Below are 22,139 nucleotides of genomic sequence, written 5' to 3' on the forward strand. Positions count from 1 at the left end.
GCTTGGAATAGCCAGGACAATTTTTTATATAACTCCGACTGGATTCATCTGAAAGAAGAAAGTCATATACACCTAGGATGCGTCGAGGGCAAGTAAAACACAGTCTAATTTTCACTTTTGGGTGAACTAACCCTTTAAATGATGGCTGGACGTGCACTGGATCATGGTTTTGAGAGATGATTAAAATTCTACTTGTCAATACAGGATCTGAAATTTGGACACATTTATGGAATTACATTGCCCCCTGTTGATCACTCTTACTGTAATTGTTTATGGCAGCTGTTTTTGTTCAACTCTTGCCAAACTTCACGGCACTGTGTGCTTACTGACTGAGCAGAAATAGATGGCACTATCATCTGACTTCACATTGTTCACAGTCAGAGATCCGCTCTCTGGAACAGTTTTAATGACTGGAAATTTGTTTGGATCAGAATCACCATAGTCATGTTTGCTGCTCGCAGTGCTTGTGAACACGATTAGAGTCATAGTTTGTCCTGGGCGCTGTCGATACCGGTACATCTGGACAAACGTTGAATCCTTTTTATGTGTGCAGTTCAACTGAACAGAACTCCCTTTTGCTGCCATTAAAACACTTGGTTGCTTAAATTAGGACTACATCATTATGTAATTATTTGTTCCATATTTTTATCTAAATAATTTAGCACTTTTTAAACTTTTTTAAATGCCAAATTGTATATGATATATGATTTATTATGTATAGATTTATGATTCATATAAATGATAAATTAATAAATAGGGCCAAATATTAATTATAATCTATTAATTTATCAGTCTAAAAATGTCTAAGAATATAATAATTATGTCTACCAAGCTCTGATAATGTATGGAATATTATATTAACAGACTATCCAAATTTTAATAAAACAATAGGCCGATACCTTTAGAAGCACGGATGTGTCTGTCAGTAAACAGTGCTATAATTAATGATATTATTGTTCTAATCATGTTGAGTCCAAGAGTGCAGATTGAGTGTCCTGTGAGACTGAAACTTTCAGTTTTACTGTGTCAATAGACAGCATGCTGCAGATGCTGTCTATAAATAATAATTTATACTTAACACTAAGTATATATAAATATTAATATTATTACTAAATATTAATCCGTTTAAATCAGCTGGACTGTTCTGATATGCAGCATATTGGATGTACCAGACTGCTATATGGAGGTTAAACAAAACTTGGATCCATCTGAGATCCATCAGAAGAATATTTCAATTAAGTTTGTATGTGAATTCTTCTACAACTAAATTGTTTTTTGTTTTGACATGCGGCACATTGGTTGTACCAGACTGCCACCTGTTGACTAATGCTGTTATTGTCTTTTTCTGCACAGAATGTTTTTGTACAGCACTCTCCAGCCTTTGACACACTGTGTTGACTCACTGCACAGAAATATATGGCACTGTCATCTGGCTCTAGATCTTTCACTTTCAAAGATCCAATTTCGGCATCACTTTTTGAGCTTCAAATTTCTTCTCGTCAACATCTCCAAAGTCTGGTTTACCACCAGCCATAAATACAACGAGTCTCATAGTCTCTCCTGGACGCTGTCGGTACCAGTACACTGTAAAAAATGACCGTGAATTTAACGGTAAAAGACTGTAAAAATGCTACAGTAAAAACCTGTTAAATGGTTAACGATATTTTTTACCGTAAATTTTACGGAATTTTTTTTACAGTGTACATCTGGTAGTATGAACTACCCTTATTGTGTTTGCAGCTCAAAGAAGCAGAACCGCTCTTTGGTTCCCATAGAATTTCAGGCTCTTGAATAACCTCATCTCCACCCTCAGTGCCTGTGGACAAAATTAAATTCAATTAATGAGAATGTCAGGTTATTGTTTCAGTTGCTATGAGATGTTAAAGAGTTTGACTTACCTTGGCTCCAGTGCAGTAGCAGAATCAATGCAATAAAACCCCTAGTCATGTTGAGTTTTGGTGGGGTGTACAGTGAGTCCCAACCTTTGAAACGATTCAAACTCTAGCTGTTGTTGAAGAGGATGTGACATCACAGGTTGTAACAGCAATGAACAAAACCGCATGAACATATAATATGCTCGGATAATTAATAAACAAATAAATAATTCTAATACAAATATGTGATACTCAGAATTATTGTGAATCTATAATATGGAGAATAAAATTAATCCCTTATGATATTATTAAGCCTTATGAATAAATCCCACCTCACTTTGAGGGGTTTGAACCACTTAAAAAAATCTTCTAAAACAGTAATTTTGTTTTATTACGCCTAACTGTACAGAATAATTGTCTGAAAGATACATACTGGTGTTTCAATGTGGTATACAAAGTAACTTTGTTCTAATCTTCAATATGATGCAATACATTTCAATTTCAGTAAAACATTCAGTACAGCTTCTTGTATTTAGGTTCTAAAATGTTACCATTTTTAATCTTACTCCTTATGATAGATATAAATAGTTGATTGTGATTAAGTACTTTTGCACCAAGAAGCACTTCTGTTACACATTTAAATCTCAAACCAATTATTGGTAAATGTTGGCAGGAAATAAAACCACCTCCATCTGGAGGTGAAACTTTAAAAACCAAAGTTTTTAAAACAATTTGGTTTTATTTTCTGTGGTAGTTGACAGCATGCCAGAGATGCTGTCTACGGACAATAACTTGTATTCAACCCTTAATATTAATCATTTTGATTCAGTTGACTATTCTGACATGTGGCATATTGTTTGTACCAGACTGCCACCTGTTGACTAATGCTGTCCTTTTCATAAACAGAATGCTTTTATACCATTTTATACAGTACTCTCCAGCCTTTGACATACTGTGTTGACTCACTGAACACCTACTTTCAGGAGCACTTTTATGAGCTTCAAATTTATTTATATCAGCATCTCTAAAGTCTGGATCTCCATAATCAGGAGTGATCACTACGAGTCTTGTGCAGGTTCTTGTCTTGTAGGCTTACAATATCACTCCCATGCATCTGCTGTCTCTTGTACAATCTAGCTGCAAAGGTGCCCACTTTCAGAGTTCTTTTTTTCTGTCCTCATTCTGAATTCTATATGCACACAAGTATAGGCCCTATGCGTTGTTTCCTTACTAAAGGTATTTCAGTGCTTGACTCCATAAACCCTTTTTTTCTGTCCTCATTCTGAATTCTATATGCACACAAGTATAGGCCCTATCCGTTGTTTCCTTACTAAAGGTATTTCAGTGCTTGACTCCATAAACTAATGTACATGTGATTTGCATTGAATGAGTGCAATGATCTCCACCTTGGTTTTGAACACAATAAAATGGCTGATACTCAAAATGATGCACTATGTAAGGGTAAATCGGGTGGATTTGGACATGGCTGTGTTGCTCAGAGTTGCAACAGTTTATTATGCTTTGACTATTTTCATTGGTGGTATAGGCCTATTATATAATACAAAATTATTATTTTTCACAACTCTTGGAATTTAAATATTTCTGTAGGGATATTAAAAACTGGAATTTGGAATTGATGGAATTTTATGGAATTTTGAAAATGGTGAATACAACTTGGAATTAGTCAGGAGGAGGAGAACAGTTTTGGTCATAATTAAAATGCTAATTCAAAAAGTCTGCCTTGTATAGTTTTTATTTAATTGTAAGCATGGGGTCAGCATTTCTCAAGAAAAAAATGTAGTACTTTAGTATTCTGTATTCAAAACACAAGACAACAGAAAACATTTCAGTTCAATGATTCTGACTTATTATAATTATATCCTCACTGAATCCACAGTTTGGAGTTAGCATGGATGGCAATGAATGGATCCTCGTCTGTGTTGCTGATGCTGAAGGTGGCACGTCCATCAGAACCCACTGACACCTGTTTTCCTGTGCAAGTGCCCCCAATCTTGTCTCCAGAGATCACGTCACAGTATGTACCCATGGGCAGGCCAGTGTTCAGCGTCACATTCAGTGCCCTGGAACATTCATCAATTGTGGTTAAGGAGCAGTTACTTGCTAAATTGGGGAAGTCGTGGCCTAATGGTTAGAGAGTCGGACTCGTTGGCCACGTCACGTCACTTTTAAATTTGTATTATTGCACATTTAATTGCAATGTTTCTCACCAATCATCATTGTTAATGACAATGAATCCTTTGCTCCCGCGGCTGAAGGCGATCTGATTATTACCGTTGTCCCACCAGTTGGAGAGAGGCTGGCCATTGACCACATTACGGAAAATCACCATATTCCTGGGGCGAGGAATACAGTATTAGGAGAATTGCTTTTAACGTCAAATTCAGAAGGACTAAAACTCACACCCACCTGATCTGGCGCCATCTGTGCTCACATACCCAGTTGTCCCCACAGGTGGAGTCTGGGTTGATGGGTACTGGCTTAGTGGATCCATCAGAAAAGCTGGGAGGGCCCATCCAGTCATTCTCATCCTGTGCCATGTGTCAATGTGTAATGAAAGAAATTGGATAATCTCATGAGAAGTTAAAAATCCTGTTTATCTGTGTAGTGATAGCTAAAGTGTATGTTTAGATACTAAACGTTTTTTGGTGATTTGATGAGCACTATTACCTTTCCGTTCACAATTTTACGATCCCAGCGGTAGCTAGACATGACTCTGGTCACACCGTATGGATGAGCCAACATGAGTCCTGTAGCGATCTTATGGAGCCTGCAAAATGCAATGTAAAATTTATTGGAGAAAAGCAACTAACAGTTTAATCAGTGATCAGTAAACACTCTCAGTTTTAGTTTAAGAGATTGCCTTAACTATTTTACCTAGAGTCCCAGAATGTCAGAACAGAAGCTCCACCAGCGCCATGGCCTCTCTGATTATCATGATTGTCCACAAACATGATGAGCACTATTACCTTTCCGTTCACAATTTTACGATCGCAGCGGTAGCTAGACATGACTCTGGTCACACCGTACGGATGAGCCAACATGAGTCCTGTAGCGATCTTATGGAGCCTGCAAAATGCAATGTAAAATTTATTGGAGAAAAGCAACTAACAGTTTAATCAGTGATCAGTAAACACTCTCAGTTTTAGTTTAAGAGATTGCCTTAACTATTTTACCTAGAGTCCCAGAATGTCAGAACAGAAGCTCCACCAGCGCCATGGCCTCTCTGATTATCATGATTGTCCACAAACACCAAGCCTCTATCAGAAGGCATGAAACCCCAACCCTCTCCCCAGTTCCTGAGACAAAACACTCTTCTGATAACTCTTGGAAACTTTGCTGAGCATGATTATAAGAATAAGTAAGATGTTGATGATATTACTTATTATATTACTACATACTTCAGATAGCTTAGCTTCTCTCCATTCCATTTACGAACCACTGTGCCCAGTTGCGCACTGTGCTTGAATTCTGTCACTCTTGCAAGCCCATAGTACTCACTGACCTTAATGGGCTCCCCACCCAAGTCAATAACCTATAAAAAGTTGTGTTAATGCTTTATTAACCATTTACGTGAATTCTAAGTTGATGGGATAGAAAAGGGATGGAAATACCTCTTGATAAATGAAGGGCTTGGTGCCAGATGGAAACCATTTCGTATTGAGGGTCTTAAGTCTGCCATAGACATTAGTAAGGTCACCAGGCCACGTGTGCTTACAAGCATCGACCCTGAATCCAGCCACACCCAGGTCAATCAGTTTGTTCAGATATTAAGCCAGTTTTCCTCTAACATAGTCCTTCTCCAGGGCCAAATCCAGGAGATCTTCCAAGCGACAGTCCCTGACCTGTCCAAGATGCCGAAAATGACATTAAAATGTACCTTAGTATGAACATAAAAGTTTTTGGTGTAATTTGCATACTGTTTATTGTAGGCTAAGAACACAGAAAATAAACCTGGTAAATGTCATGGTAGTTTTCAATGTGCCCACTGCCAGTTTTACATTTGCCATCATTGAAGTCTAAATATGAGTAGGGAACAGAGGGGAAGTCCTCCTTGTTGCCATTGAACTTTGATCCACAGCTGGAAGGAGTGCCCTCTCCATGAATTGATTTACACATGTGATTGATGACAATATCCACATAAATGTTCACCTACAGCACATAGCACACACAAAGCTCTTTAATGTAGTACTTATACTGCTACTACAACTTAAAACAAAAGGAAGTGGAAGAAGCAGGATACTTTTGTTTTGTTATGTTATGTTTTTTTTTTCCCTTTTAGTGTCATTGGTCTGTAATTCGGTACGATGCTATGAGCTTTAGTTTTGCATTACCCCAACATTGTTACAGCGTGTGATCATGTCCTTCAGCTCTGCCTCAGTTCCTGATCTGGAGCACAAGTTGTAGCCAATCGGCTGATACCTCTGCCACCAAGGGTGCCAAGGATTGGACAGCTTGACGTGCTCACTTGCGGGAGAGATCTGTTAGAATATAAGCCTTATTAAGAACCATTTGTAACAAACAGACCTGCCTCAATGGTCATGAAAATCATTGTAAACATACCTGAACTCCTCCGTAGCCATTTGGTGCCAGGTATCTCTAACATTCTTGAGCTATATCTGCCCAATGCCACTCAAACAGATGAACGATGGAAGTCCTACCATTTTTCATATTTGGGTTGTGCTGGGCAAAACCCAACCCAAAGAGCGCCACCAGAATCAGGAGCTTCATTGTGCCTTAGGACAGGAGGAAACGTGTGGGTAAGTGATCTCCGTGATTTTATTTATACTGCAGCCTAGAGCAACATTCTCCAATAGAAAACACCAGAAAATATGCTTGCTGGAAAATAAATAAACCTGCAGGGATATCGTTATCAGTTCTCGAGATAGCACAGATGTAAAGTCTTGCGCCCTTCCCACAGTGCGTCTTCTAACGGGTTTGTGTAAGCAAAGGGCATTTTTTTCCAAAGAAAATGTGTTTTATATACAAAGTATCAATGCTATATTTGACATTAAATATACAGTCCTGTTAAAAGCAAGTAACATGTGCGGCCATTTGATGCATGCAGATTACCAATAGTCTTTCTCCATTTGTAGATTATTTTATGTATGGTACAATGGATTTAAAATAGCTTAATAATGGTTTGAATGCAGTAAAGACTTTAATTGGACAGTAAAGCTGCTGCACGGTACTTTCTCAATGGGGAGTTCAGAGAACATCTGGGGACACTGAAAGCAACTATTTTTAAAAGGGGGACACTGGTTTAAGGTGAGTTTACACCAAAGATTCACAGCGAGATGTGCTGAAATTACTGACACTGCTCGCATTCGTGGAAGCATCAAAGCAAATGCTTCAAATCCATTTGTCTTAAGTAGCAAGTGTGTGGAAGTCAGAAACAGAATGGGGTATCCGTTTACTATCAGCGATTCAACATTATGTGTAGACAGTGTTAGTATGCTGATTGTAATGGCCTATATTTGCTTTTTGATGCCGGTGTAGACAGGGTGTTAATCCTGCCAATTTAAACCAATGCCACTATCATTTTTATAACAAAATAACCCCTGTCCACATAAGTGTTTCTGTCAGTCAGATTGGGGCTTTCTGTAACACAGCTGTCATACTTCCCATGAAAGCAACTTAGCGTTAGACACAATATCAAAACTGATATCGCTAAACAAACTAGACATTTAAGATAAATCTTTCTACTTTTTTTCTTAAACTTGTTTTGTGTTGAAATAATGTTTGCTTATCACTGGTATATCTGTAGAGTGAAATGAGGGTCAATGAGAAAGAAAATGGACAAATCTATTTTAAAACACATGTACCAAGTAATCTTCGTTTCAAATGGTCTATTAACAAAAAAGAAAAAACACTTTTATATTATTTTCAAGAAAGGTTTACAACATTTTACAACGTCAAATAGTCTTGCCGTGTCATAAAATGTATGCGGGTCTGCAGAGGTTAATAATATTATGCCCACTGAATCTATCAAGTCAGTGTTGGTAGCAATGAATGGATCTTCATTTGTGTGGCTTAGTTGGCTGTTCACTTTAGAATATATTTATTAGAATATATTGCTATTGTGAACCTTTTATGTACACACATTTCAGAAAACACCAGAATGAATTGCAGCTCAATTTCCAGTTTCCAATTGGCTGAAGCATGATATGCAGCTGATTTGGCCAGAGTTTGGTTTAACTGTGCATTCTTTTTAGGATCAGTCCTTAAAACATGGAAACTCGCTTGTCCTCTGATTGTCCCTTACATCAAGATGAGACCAGCCAAACTACTTGCTGACTTCACATAGCAACAGCCTCTCACATGTCAACACCAGGCTCACCCATGGACACATCAAAGCGAACGTTTCAAATCCATTTGTCCTAAGTAGAGCAAGCGTTTGGAGTAAGTCAGAAACAGAGCTGTCTCCTGTGTAGACAGACAGCATCAGTGTGCTGATTATAATGGCCTCTATTTGCCAGTGTTGGCAGGGTGTTAAACCTGCCAATTCACACCAATGCCAGTAACCACCTTTACATAAGTATTTCTGTCGCACAGCTGTCGGAATTTCCACAAACGGAAACGACATTAAGATAAATCCTTCAGATTTTTTTTCCATTGATCTTTGTGACGAGTGGGGGCGGGGCCGAGAGCCGTGGGAATGGAGCGAGGCCGGTGGAGTAATTGATAATGAGTGACACCTGCACCACTTGAGTGTCTTGAGTCCCACGGAGGAGCTCCGGAAGGATAAAAGGAAGAGTGACGACAATGAAAGAGGCCTGGATTTTATTTTGTGTGTTGTGTGCGGCAGTCGTCCGCGAGGGGCTGCCGCTTTACTTTCATTTTGTGTTTGTTTATTTTATTAAAGTTTTCTTTAAATGTTCGCTGGTTCCCGCCTCCTTCTTCCCGACCTACGAACGGTGTTACATTGGTGCCGAAACCCGGGAGGAAAGAGGGACACGCTTCACCGGTCTCGAGTCCCACGGAGGAGCTCCGGAATGATAAAAGGAAGAGTGACGACAGTGAAAGACGAGAGGACCGGGCCTGGATTTTATTTTGTGTGTTGTGTGCGGCAGTCGTCCGCGAGGGGCTGCCGCTTTACTTTCATTTTGTGTTTGTTTATTTTATTAAAGTTTTCTTTAAATGTTCGCCGGTTCCCGCCTCCTTCTTCCCGACCTACGAACGTTGTTACAATCTTGTTTTATAAACAATGAATAGGACTGCTCCTTGTTGGCTGATTGGCTGCTGGTTTTTATAACGTAAAGTTGGTACTTTATAATACTTTTATATGTATACATGTAATTTCTATTCACATGGCGTTTTTGCCCTTTAATGACATTCCAACTGTCAAATCAAATCTGTTAATTACATGCAATTTAATGACATGCTTGTTTTAATAATAATAACAACAATTATTATTATTATTATATTAACACTGAACAGTAAACACCATTAATATTCAGGTAAGACAATTATTACATTTTATTTGATTGGGGGCCATACAGAACAGGGACAATGGGGGTCCTGGCCCAAAAAAGGTTTAGAACCAATGCTTTAGGAGTTGTAACCTTCCACTCCTGTTACAGAGACAATTATGAGAGACAATTATGTCTAAAGGTATGGATCAGCATATATTTTGTGTCCTTAGGGGTTGGGTGCCCTTAAGGATAGACTACATGGGAGAAAACTGTGGGACTAAAGGCCCCGGCACCAAGCCGACTTCAAAGAACTAGCGGCGACGAAAGCCGACGGTGTTGTCGCCTCACGTCGGCAGCGTCGGACCAAAAAGCTGCGCTCTAACCAAGCGGCAACCTCCCGCTCTCTCTCGTGAAGCCAACAATGAAGTGACTTAAACTCAATCCCATAGACTCCCCATGTTAAAATGCCCAACTTTACAGCAGAAATAAACATGTTTACAGCCTGGTTCAAAACATTATTTTGGTCTATATAGCTAATTTTGCCCTTCATGACAACTGTTGGGGGAGGTGATTTTTTTTTATAACTCATCCATTTAAATTATATTAAGCCTTAAAGTTCTGCATAATTAAGGGCGTGGCCACGAGTGACAGGTGGATTGCTGCTGCTGACACTGCCGCTCGAGCTAGGTGGGCGTGGTTTCAGCAACAAGCTCCCGCCTCTTTGCCCATTTTCAATTATCCGGGAGTGACACGCGGTGACGCGTTGCCAAGATGGCGACGGCCGGCTCCGCCTACTTTAGGCTTCAAAACCGCTCTTCGGAAACCTACGGGTGACGTCACGGACACTATACGTCCATGTTTTTATACAGTCTATGGCTCTAACACACCGCACAGACTACAGCCAACGGCAAACTCACACATGCGTTCTGCGCATGCGTGAGAGGAATTAACTGTCTATATCAGCAGCTATGAATAGTATATATTCGTCATTCAAAAGGAGAACCCTAAACAAAGATATACGAGACAAACGCAGATATACGAAACGTAAACAAAGCAGCGCTTGCTTACCATTTTGAATATCAGTAACGTTGATAACTTTAATTCCCGAGTCACATTAAAGATTCGTTCAAAATGAAAGAATCGTTCAAGAACGACCCAACACTACCGCCGATGAGAGCCGACTAGTGGAACACACCAAACAAACTAGCCCGACTTGTCGCTCGCCGTCGGCCCGACGATGGCCAACGGCCGACCGTCGGCTTGGTGTGTCCCGGCCTTAAGATGGGACCAGGGATAATAAAGCGTAAAAATCCTAAATGTAAAAAGAAAGGTTTGTTTGTACCAAAAACGTATGAAAACTGACATATGAAGGTTGTGCTGCTCAGACTTCAGTTCTGAGACCTGAATCTATCTCAGAATGAACTAGGAGATTCAGGAGTGAAGCTGCTCTAATCTGAAGAATGAGCCACATTTTGAACTTACGATACTATGTACAACTTTACTTGTTGGAAACAAGTTTCCATTGGCCTGGGGATTTTAAATAGAACCAAGTTTAGTAAGTCTCTTTGGAGAAGCATGTGTCAAATTCCAAAATGTAATGTCAATTTAAATCTCTGGCTGTAATATTAATACACTAATATCTCCAGAACTGTCGGTTAAATAAGGAACCATTACAGCAGTGGCTCTCAACTCACTCTGCAAGTCTTCGCTATCTATTAGCTTGTTACAAGAGAGCTCCTTAACTGAATGTCACATAAGGAGACATACAAAAATATGTAGCTCTTGAAAACCATTGCATTACAAAGAGAGACGCCATAGTCACAGAATCAACTCACTGTGTTATATTGGAAGATTATAAGAATATAATCGAAGATCATGAGAATAAGTGCTAAACAGGATCGTTGGCACAGTCTTAGTATAGCACAGATTTGTGTTAATATAACAGGTGCTCATCTCTGGCCCTCAAAGTCCACTGGCGACACCACCCAATGGAAAACACCAGAAAATATGTATTCCAGAAATATATTCTGTATATCCCAAATATCAGTTCTCAGAGATTGCCACACATGTGAACTGTTGGCCCATTTTCTGGGAAGCAATGTCAGGTAGCACAACAAGGCCACAACAGGTGGACATTAAATCATTTATTTCCCTTTCTTGATAATACATGCTTTCGTATAAATTGGGGGAACTGACCTGTACATCTATGTACAATTACCACCTGAAAGAAAATGTACAATAAATATTAATGCTTCATTTGGGCTGCAAAGCTAAAATTAGCTGTTATTTATTAATTTCCCAATTAATCATACTCACACAACAGCAATGATGACAAAAAGAACACAATTTTCTATCAGACTAAGACTTTTTGACATTTGCTTGTCTATTCGACAGATAACAACATGGAAAACTATAGAGAGAATTTGTCTAAACATCTAAATAAAGATGTACCCTTCGTAAGACTTCTTGTGAAATGCAGATGCTTACGGAATGTCACTCAAGCAGATGCTGTCAGCTCAATAGAATGAAAACAAAAAAGGTAAAGGGTGTAATATCTGGGATCACTTAAGTACAAAGCAAGTTGTAATAATAACCGCAAAACATTCCACGTGTTTGAAGACTAGTTTCTAACACAGTATGTGGAAGGAGAAACACTACACAACATTGTGATAACAACATGGAAAACTATAGAGAGAATTTGTCTAAACATCTAAAGAAAGATGTACCATTCGTAAGACTTCTTGTGAAATGCAGATGCTTACGGAATGTCACTCAAGCAGATGCTGTCAGACAGCTCAATAGAATGAAAACAAAAAAGGTAAAGGGTGTAATATCTGGGATCACTTAAGTACAAAGCAAGTTGTAATAATAACCGCAAAACATTCCACGTGTTTGAAGACTAGTTTCTAACACAGTATGTGGAAGGAGAAACACTACACAACATTGTGTTGCTTAAGCCATAAAAATCGATTTGGTGCAATTAAATAAGAGTCACTGTCTTTTATTCAAACAGCTAATAGTGTGGTTAGCTAAGAGATGATTATTGTAGTAGAAATAAAAAGAATGATGCTACCAGATAAGTCGTTTTTGTCCTTTTGAAAGTGTTTACAATAACTGCAGTATTTAACAAGTCTCACAAAAACTTGAAAGAAATGACTGTCACCCCAAATTCAAAAGAATAAAATAAAAATATATACATATTTTGCACAAAGAAAATGAAACCTATTTAGTATATACATTTTTTCCACTGATATTTTCATAAAATTAAGCAATTCTTTCATTCTCAATTCTTAGCAGCTAACAGAATTTTTTCCACTTTTAAGTGTATGCGAGAAAACACTATATATGCAAAGTTAAATGAATAAAGTACAGCTGTCAAAGGGATAGTTCACCCAAAAAATTTAAATTATGTCATCATTTACTTGCCTCATGTTGTTCCAAACCTGTATGAGTTTGATGTACATAAAAGAAGACATCTTGAAGAATGTTGGTAACAAAAGAGTTGCTTGAAGCTGATGACTTCTATAGTATGGAAAAAAATATATAATATGGACGTCAATGGCTACCAGCAACTGTTTGGTAACCAACATTATGGAAAATATCTTTGTGTTCAAAAGAAAAATTCATACAGGTTTGGAACAACATGTAAGTGAGTAAATGACAACAACATTTTCATGTTTGGGTGAACTATCCCTTAACTGTCCCTTAAGTATACATCACAGCTGCATCTGCTGTAATTTAAATTTTTGTAACATTATAACAAAAAGAATGAGCCTTTTTTTCTTAAATGACAGTATTAAGAATGTATGAGGAGGTATTAAAACAACACAAAAAAAAGCAACAGTCCTTAAATAAGTTTAATTTTCTTTATGCACAATGCAATTTTTTCCCTACTGATTTTGGGGTGAAATATGACCCTGACTTTTCTTCATAAGATTCACCCTTGCATCCAACATAGGATATCATGACATAACCAGCACAAGTCACATCATGTGAAAAACCCATGGTGCAGTAATCATGTTCCCCACAAGACACTACACCATCTCATTCCTAAACCAGATGATCATATGATATTATTAAACTATGACATGAAGGCACTACAAGGACGTTTGATAGTGGGGTAAGAAAAGACAAATCTAGTTAAATCTACTCCAGCAGGAGCTGTGCGTCTCCAGTTCTGCGGCTTTGAGATACAAGACTCCATGACTCCAGTTACAGTAAATGTCAAGCACAAGTGCTGCTGAGAAAAAAGCTCCAGTCTTCCTCTGATACTTCATTTGGAGATTAGACTTCTGCTACCACAGCCTCTAGTTGTCTGCCCCAGAGACACCAAGACCGCTTTAAACAAAAGTATAAGCAGCAAAACAATCTTGACGGGCATTGCACACTAATAAAACAAAGCCAGCACACATATTGTAGGCTGACAGGCCAGTATGAATATCGATTCTGATGTAATTCAGGCCACCAGAGTAAATTTCAGAGAACAAAGCTCACTCTTCCCCTAAGCGCCATTTCTGAGACTCTTCTTGACGTGCATCTGGGTGAATCTGGTTCCTCATGCCGCCCAGCACATTGGATGTTGCTTCTGTGGCAACGATAAGAGGTTTAACAACAGCTGGAGGAAGCTGTCGCAGGACTCCGCCCACAGCGCCTGTCATGCCCCTCTGCTCGTGCTCGCGTGTCGCAGTGTCATAAATGGTCAGGGCTGTGTCAGTAATGCCCTACAAACACACAGTGCATAGAAACTCTTTATATAAACATATCAATATATACCACATGTCAATCACTCTTAAAGAGCTAGCTCATCCTAAAATTACAATTCTGTGCAGCATTTCAGAGTGGTATTATTGAAAATGTTGATGATTGTGCAATTGGGAACATGCATTAAGAAAGTAAATAAATTTAATGTTAACTTGCTATGATTAAGCGTACAGGGCCCAAATATATATTATGACTAGGACACAACGTGCTCATACCTCTTTTACTACGCTGTATGCCTTGGCCACCCCCTCTCTCAGGTCCACTGGCTGATGGGCTAGACAGTAATGCGAGTACCGCTTAATCTTTTTGCATTCTTTCTCATCTGGCACTGGAGAAACCATGTCGTAAGCCGTTTCAGCAGCAGCCTACACGAAGCATGTAGAAATGATCAGAAATCATTTGCACATATACAGATAAGTAGAGCAAATACATTTTTAATGTCATCAGTATGATTAATGTATCTATGTTGATGAAAATGTGATGAATACCCGAAAAAGTTGTACAAACTGCCTGTTTCTGAGACACTTTAGCAATTATTTGTATTGCTGCAGAGGAATCATTTTACCTGTATTGTTCGCACCATCCGATTGGTGAGCTCCAGAGCTGCCATTGCGGTGGAGGTTCCGAAGGAGGCCGTGCCCCGCTGAAAACCACGCACTATTCTTCCATCTTTACGGTACTGCTCAATGGGCAGCCAAACTAGATCCCTAAAACCCTGAACTGAAGCAGCAACCGAGGAAAACACTGCTTAACACTGAATCAATATCAATATTTGGCCAATAGCCCTTTATAACAGAAGTACAGTAGATAAAACAATGTGTGCAGAGCTGGGTAGATTACTTAGAAATTGTAGTCCGTAACTGATTCCAAATTACATGACAAAAACTGTCGTTTACACATTTTGCGTAATGTAATCAGACTAATTTTTGATTACTTTTAGATTACTTTTGAGTCGTTTATCACATTGATTTAAAAAGGATAATCTTGTACTTTATTGATATAAAAATACAAAGAGTAAGAAAATATATTACATTCATTATAATTAAAACATGAAGTGCATTAAACATAACGCTATGTCAAGGTTCGCAAATTAACTGCAGTAGCTTTGTGAGTTTAATGAAAAGCTAATAATTAATTAAATCATAAAAATATAAAATCAAAATAAGTCATTTTAAAATAACATCAATCAAAATAAAACACTTACAAAAAAATGTTTTATTTGTTTACCTGCATGTCATGTGAACATTAACCAACAGAGAACTGTGAACATACAAATGCGATACTTAATTAAAATATTTATTTTAAGATCAAGTAAATATATTAGGTGAAAGATGTTCAGATGACAAAAAAATTTTAGGAATGCAATGCCTGCATTACATGTAAATAAGAAATAACACGAATTTGTGCATTTTTATGTGTTTTTTTCAAGACAAAAGCCTTCCAAAGCTATAGTAATGCATGGTTAAATAACCTACTGAGTGATAATTCAAATAAAAATGAATGTGTTCATCAGTAGTTGAAGCAATGTTCAAACTTTTTTTTTTTTGTAAATCCAGTGGTCAAATGCTGTGTAGCCAACTGACTAATGACTGGTCTTTGTGTGAATGTCCACAAAACTTGACAACTTTCTGAATGTATATAAGCAGTAGACTATTTTAGAAAGGAACATTTAAAAGATGAATAATTAATAATAATTATGAATAATTTATTGCTATTGTGTGAATAAAACGTAATCAATTAAAAAGTAACTGTAGTCTGATTAAGAGTATCTTAAAATGTAATTTAATATCATTACAAGTACTTAATATTTGGAATCTGATTACATGTAATCAGTTACTACCCAGCTCTGAATGTGTGTAAGAATGTGTTTGGCTAACCTAGCTGCACCAGGGAATGAATGGGCCCCACGCCTCCCAGAAGCCCCGGCAACTGGTTCTTCTTTATGTCATTCAACCACTCATTGATAGCATATGAAAAGAGCTTATCAACACCCAGTAATCTGAAAAAAAAAAAAAAATCATCTTGAATAAACTGGTTCATATAGATTTGTGAGGTGAAGAATTTTATGAAATGCCATATATTTTTTCCTACCCTTGTCTGTAACACAGACGCCGTAATTTAATCTCTGAGCAGTTCAGTTGTGTCAGTCCAATCACAATACCAGCAAATGTGCCCTGAGGAATAAGACACGAACATTATAACCACATATCATACAATAATGCTTTTATTGAACATTTACTAAGAGCAAGTTAAATCTACAAGCTTGATTTGTAGCAAAATGTCTGTTACTTCACCCTTTTTTTAGATTAAAATACAGTTCAGTTTTCAGAGCCAAGAGAAAAAAAAAAAAGTTGATTCAGTCCATCATTCATACTACTGTATTTTAATTTCTGCATGTAGTAAAACAGAACAACATAGTTTTTCTGACTAATCATTGTTAATATATCATTTCACTGTCTCAAATCCAACATATGTAAAAACACTTACGCCAAATGTATTTCATATCACATTATTTCAATAAGGAATAAATGCTGAATGAAATATGTTTATCAAAAAGAAAAAATAGATTTTTTGACATTTGGATTCTCTGGATTGCTCACCTGCTCCATGGCCATGTGTTTTCCATGGTAGTCCAATCGAATTGGCACCTCTGAAGTGAATCGGAACTCTCTGGGAAACATTACATGTAAATAAATTCTGGTTTGCAGTTATTGATTAACTTATACCTAAAGAATCTGAAATGTTAAAATGTAGATTGCTGTAGATCAGGGGTGTCCAATCCTGCATCTGGAGGGCCACATTGCAGCATAGCTTAGTTGTAGACCCAATTAAACCCATTTGAACCAGCTAAATAAGGCCTCCAGGATCGCTAAAAACGTTCAGGCAGGTATTTAGGAGCTAAACTCTAGAGGAAAGTGGCAGGACTGGACACCCCTGTTGTGGATGGATGCAGATGGTTAAGAACACTCCCACTTCCTCTCACACACCTGAAGAATATGGGCTGGTCGGTGAAAGACGTGGAGGCAGTGTCTGTCTCAGCAGTGCTGTCTTGGCTGCAGGTGCGGACGAGGCTTGGACTGGCGCGGTTTTGTGTTGGCACTGAGATGATGGGTGCAGGCTCTTGTCCCGCTGCACTGTTGTACTTGGAAAAATTGCAAGAAACCTCAGGGACAGGAGGCTTCTTCACTGACACACAGAACGCTACAACACAGATCAATAAGTAGTTACGCAGATGAAACAACTGCTTGCAGCAAACAATATGTGTTGCAAGATCTAGTGAGCAGCCTTGCTGCCTACTGCCTACACAGGAGCATCAAACAAACAGCGCTCCTCGTGAGAAGTGCATAGGAAAACCACTTGGCCAACTCAACAACTGATTTCAACGTAGTTTAATGTAAGCAGCATATGCTTTGTAAACAACATGATAATCTAATAACTAAGTGTTGGGTAAAATATAACATTTTTAATTCTGTTTTTTTTTTTTGTATCTATGCTTATCAGTATACAGACAGTTGACTTTTCTTTAAATCATTTAGCTTTCTATAGGTGCATTCTTCCCATGTCAGAATTGCCATAATTACGTGACTCTGAATTGTAAAAAGCATTCGTAGAACTAGTAATTACAAATTATAAACTTTGAATTTTTTGAGAGCTTCATGATGAAACACTTAAAATGGCAGTATAGTTTAATGTACGCAACACAGGTGCTAAACAACTACAAGTTTATTAATAAGGGATCTGCATAACTATATTTGTTACTTTTTGTATTGTGGTTTTGTCTGTTGATTAATTAGGTTACACAGATTCATTTTGGAATTAATAGTGTTGCCACAGAAACATATAAATTCAAGTCCATGGACATGAACAGCTAGTAGTTACGGTAATTATGACATGAGGAGAATTCCTCATTTTGGAACAATGTTTTAGAATATTTTGCATACTGATTGTTACCTTCCTGCTCTGGTGGGGAAAACAGTTCAACTTCTGCTGCCAGACTGGTGAAGAAGTCCTTCAGGAAGAACAATGCATCCTATACATTATAAAAATAAATAAATAAATAAATAAAAATGAGGGCCTCCTGACATATAGTCATCAGTTTAAACTATGCTTTTAAAAATATGATATAAGGTGAGTTGTTGAAGAGTTTTGTTCTGTACCTGATCGATGTTTAGCCGGAGGGGCATTAGTGACACACGTAGACAGCACTCCTGAGGCGCCTGTCCAGCTTCTGGACACATGTGCAGGGCTCTGACAGTCAACTGACATACAACAAACAGCACATGCCCATTTCAGACAACATCATTTTGTACTTTAGAATACATACAGACCACCTGTAGATTATGTACATCATTATCTGTCAGTGTATTTGATTGTACCATATTGGAGTGAGCTTTCCTGGGCATCTCTTTACTGGAGTACAGATAGAGGAACTTGTTCATCATGGAAGAGGCCAGCCTGTCTCGTATCTCCAGATCCTGCACTGAAAACACCTGTCTGGACACCGGCTGCTCCGTCAAAACCCCCGTCTCTGGAGCCTGAGGGTACACCTCATGCTGGAACCGCACCTAATATAAGACATGAAGGATCGTAGAGTATTTGAGTTTACTAAACTGGATTATTAGATGGTTTATTACTGAATAATCTTACAAAAAAAAGTTGATCTCATTCAAATAATAAAAAAACCTATTAAAAACAGTTGTTCATTTAAATAAAGCTGAAAAATAAAATAGAGACATTGAATGAAAAACTTAAACTAAATGAATTGAATTGATTGATGCCTTCGCAACTAATTGAAATAAGTACTGAAATTTTAACTGAAATAAATAAATGAAAACTATTAAATAACTAATACAAACGTATACAAATGACAAAAGCACATAAAAATACTTACAATGAAACAAATGGAAATTTAAACTGAAAATACAAAAAAGCTCATTCAAAATATTAATAAGAAAACTATAATATAGTATATAAATAATGAAAAAAATAGCACTAAACAAAATTCATATATTGTGTAGGCAGACAGATGATTAAAATTACTAAAACTAAACCTGAAATAAAAATGGTATACTATTAGAATATTTGAAAAATTTACACTATTTAGAAAATTAACTAATACAAATGACACGAGCACAACAAATTAAACTAAACAAATATATATAAAAAATATTAAAAAACATTCAAAATATTAATAAAAACTATAATAGTATTATATAAATGATACTAAAATAACACTGAACAAAGTTAATATATGTATGCAGGCTGATGATTAAAATGGTAAAAATGTTTCTCTGACCTTACTGAGTTGAATCTCCATCAGAACATCAGGGTTTCTGCCCCATCCTCCTCCAGCACGGGAGCCTCTTCTCACCTGTTTGACAGGAGTCTGTGATGGAGAGCTGTGAGGAGTGCACCTACACACACACACACACACACAAACATGCTCTCTTAATACACACTTATAACATACAGTTTTTATAAGACGCATGAATCAGGAGTGGCCCAACTCCAAATGTGTACCCTCGACTGCGAGCTGGTGATGAGGACAGTGCGCCACCACCAAAGTCTTTTCCTCCATAGAGGTGCCACACTACAGAGATCTCTTTGACCAGGTATCTGATTTCCGGCACAGGGAAGTGAAGTGGACCCCTATTAGAGCTGCTGCCCTCCAGAGGGACACTGAAATGTTCTTCCCTCACAAGGATAGGTTCAGAGATCAGCTTCTTGACCACAGGCTCCTCATCCTTTTCCTAGCAGACAAAACACTTTAAGTAATCCATACACTAAGATTTTCATTTTAAGTAACAGTTCCTTCAAAAATTTTACTTATGTCTTAAAATTCACTCAGTTCCTAACACAAAGGTATTGGTTGGCTTTAAAAGAATAAGAGTAGCGCATCTGTAATGCTTTAACTTTGCGTAAATGTTCTCTGCTTGTGAAGAGCTCACCAGTACTCTGGAGCCCGGCGTGTCCAGGATGCAGAAGTCATCAGTGTCGTGGAGTAAAGAGGGGGCAGGAGGAGAGATGAGTGGGGAGTGCAGGACTGGGTAAGTGGGACTTGGTTCCTGCCCCAGGTTTCCACTCTCATCGGGGAAAAGGAAGAGATCAGAATGGGGCGGCTCATGATCATGTGAATGGTCTTCATTCACACCTATACAAGACAGGTAGATTCAAATGTGAAAAGTGTTATTTTTATATTATTATAGTATTTATCAATATTTTTAAATAACCTTTTATTTTTATATTTTAATTTTAGTTTTTGTAATTTTATGTGCTTTTGTAATTAAAAAAAAATAACTTTTTCAGGGGTTTCCAACCTTTTTTTACACCACGGACTGGTTACGTTTTGAAAATATTTTCACGGACCGGCTGAAGGGGGGTGGGGGTTTTTACATATTATATCATTTTAAATTATATATTTAAGTTATAATGGAAAAGAATTAGATGGTTGTAACTTTTCACTGCAACAAAACAATAGATTTTCAAATGAAATCACACGTTTAATGTATGATTTTAAAACAAGTGCTAGACTGAAAAGTTTTGGAAGATAAATGAATGAATCAAAACAGAGCAGAGTCTGACCGTTCTGTTGCAGCATATGACTCTGTAGGCTGTCTGTCTCTTCCATAGCATCACTCATCAGATCCTGAAGAATCTGCTGCTCCGCTTCAGGAAGCAAAGGTGCCTGAGCTGGTGGGTGACTCGCTGCTTCAGTCTGGCAATCATTAAAAATCTTCGTTTTGACTCACCCACTAACAATAGCTCAAATGTGCTAATAACAACACAAGAACTATCAAAACATTTGTCACGGTTGTCTGATAATCATTACTTTGCTAGTCTGACTTTAAATATTAAGCATAACTGTATCTCTCATTGTAATTGTTATTAAGAAACTCACAGAAAAATGTTTTTCAATCAAACAGACCTTCACCCTTTGTTTAGTGCGTCTGCGTTTAGCCTCCAGTCCAGAAGGGGGCAGTAGATCTCCATAGCTGGCTATGTACTGAATAAGATTCATGAGAGCGGCACAGGAGTCTGCACAGGTGCGAATGTGAATAACATCACTTGAGCAACGCAACTCAAACCTTGGCTCTGTCTAAAGAGACATAAATGGCACAAGATAAATAACTGGGACATTCTGTGTCAGAGAGTAGACAACCTTTTGAAAGAAGACTTTCATACCATTTTGCCATCTTGTCCTGGTTTCACTGCTGTGATCCTCAATTCCAGAGTCCCCATATCAACCACCTGGACATAGTCTGAAGACACAAGAATAAGAAATTAAACCAGCATCCTTGGTAGACATATTCTGAGACTGCACTGATGTGCATGACTCCTCACCTCGTGCCAGATTAACAGACACAGCATTGATCTTGTCAGACAGAAACAATGCAGCGTCATCTAAAATGATTCTGTAAGGGAAGAAAAAAAAAAAAAGTATGAGAGAAAAGTAACTAGGACATGTTCAGTTACAGAAACAAAAAAAATCTATAGAACTTATTAGGCCTGGGCGATAAAACGATATCGATATTTATCGACGGTACACCTTCTTCGATATCGATAGGAAAAAAAATGTTTGATATAGCGTACGATATAGGCACGTACTATGAGTGACGCAGACAGCACACACAAACACGAACACATGCTGAAATGAGTGCTGTGCCTGCCTGTGATGAGGAGATTGTGAATAAAGAATGAATATTAGTCAAATTTAAAATAAACATTTGCATTTGAATGTTAGGTGTGCATCAGGGAGCGTCAGTGGCACACGAGATGCAGTGATGATGTAAGTGACGTTGTTGCATTTTAATGTTTTGTTAGTCTAGCCCATGAGACGCGCCGCTGCTGCGTTAGTCATTCGAAATATTAGAGAAATATAGAAGCTCAATGCGGAGATCTTGAATGGGTTAAAACCGAAACCAAGCCATTCACACAGAACGCATATTCAGCACATTTCTTAGATGGACAAATATGACTGCTGCACTCACGTCTCACAGAAGAGATGTATACAAAGCCATGCAAAGTTAAAACAGTTCAAACTTTTAGAAAACACGTCACGAATTTGTGGAGG

At 37.9% G+C, this 22,139-nt stretch overlaps 1 protein-coding gene and 1 pseudogene across 1 annotated transcript in view; both read right to left on the minus strand.

Annotated features, from left to right (window-relative positions):
• Positions 1 to 3,649: 3,649 nt before the first annotated feature.
• On the minus strand, positions 3,650 to 6,623 carry LOC107664437 (pancreatic alpha-amylase-like; annotated as a pseudogene).
• Positions 6,624 to 13,051: 6,428 nt separating this feature from the next.
• Positions 13,052 to 22,139, minus strand: part of LOC107664424 (autophagy-related protein 2 homolog B-like) — a 20,510-nt gene continuing 11,422 nt past the window's right edge. Inside the window, exons 27-43 of the mRNA XM_016454993.1 lie at positions 21,410 to 21,480; positions 21,251 to 21,327; positions 20,994 to 21,164; positions 20,651 to 20,783; positions 20,017 to 20,219; positions 19,589 to 19,818; positions 19,365 to 19,482; positions 18,445 to 18,633; positions 18,226 to 18,327; positions 18,020 to 18,098; positions 17,056 to 17,269; positions 16,669 to 16,738; positions 16,160 to 16,242; positions 15,946 to 16,067; positions 14,634 to 14,788; positions 14,284 to 14,433; positions 13,052 to 14,028 (exon numbers count right to left, since the gene is read on the minus strand). Of these exons, the coding sequence (XP_016310479.1) occupies positions 13,798 to 14,028; positions 14,284 to 14,433; positions 14,634 to 14,788; positions 15,946 to 16,067; positions 16,160 to 16,242; positions 16,669 to 16,738; positions 17,056 to 17,269; positions 18,020 to 18,098; positions 18,226 to 18,327; positions 18,445 to 18,633; positions 19,365 to 19,482; positions 19,589 to 19,818; positions 20,017 to 20,219; positions 20,651 to 20,783; positions 20,994 to 21,164; positions 21,251 to 21,327; positions 21,410 to 21,480 (2,398 nt within the window). The 3' untranslated portion in view covers positions 13,052 to 13,797. The remainder of the gene's footprint in view (positions 14,029 to 14,283; positions 14,434 to 14,633; positions 14,789 to 15,945; positions 16,068 to 16,159; positions 16,243 to 16,668; positions 16,739 to 17,055; positions 17,270 to 18,019; positions 18,099 to 18,225; positions 18,328 to 18,444; positions 18,634 to 19,364; positions 19,483 to 19,588; positions 19,819 to 20,016; positions 20,220 to 20,650; positions 20,784 to 20,993; positions 21,165 to 21,250; positions 21,328 to 21,409; positions 21,481 to 22,139) is intronic.

Source organism: Sinocyclocheilus anshuiensis, unplaced genomic scaffold (assembly GCF_001515605.1).
Source record: "Sinocyclocheilus anshuiensis isolate Anshui unplaced genomic scaffold, SAMN03320099.WGS_v1.1 scaffold167, whole genome shotgun sequence".
Lineage (NCBI taxonomy): Eukaryota > Metazoa > Chordata > Actinopteri > Cypriniformes > Cyprinidae > Sinocyclocheilus > Sinocyclocheilus anshuiensis.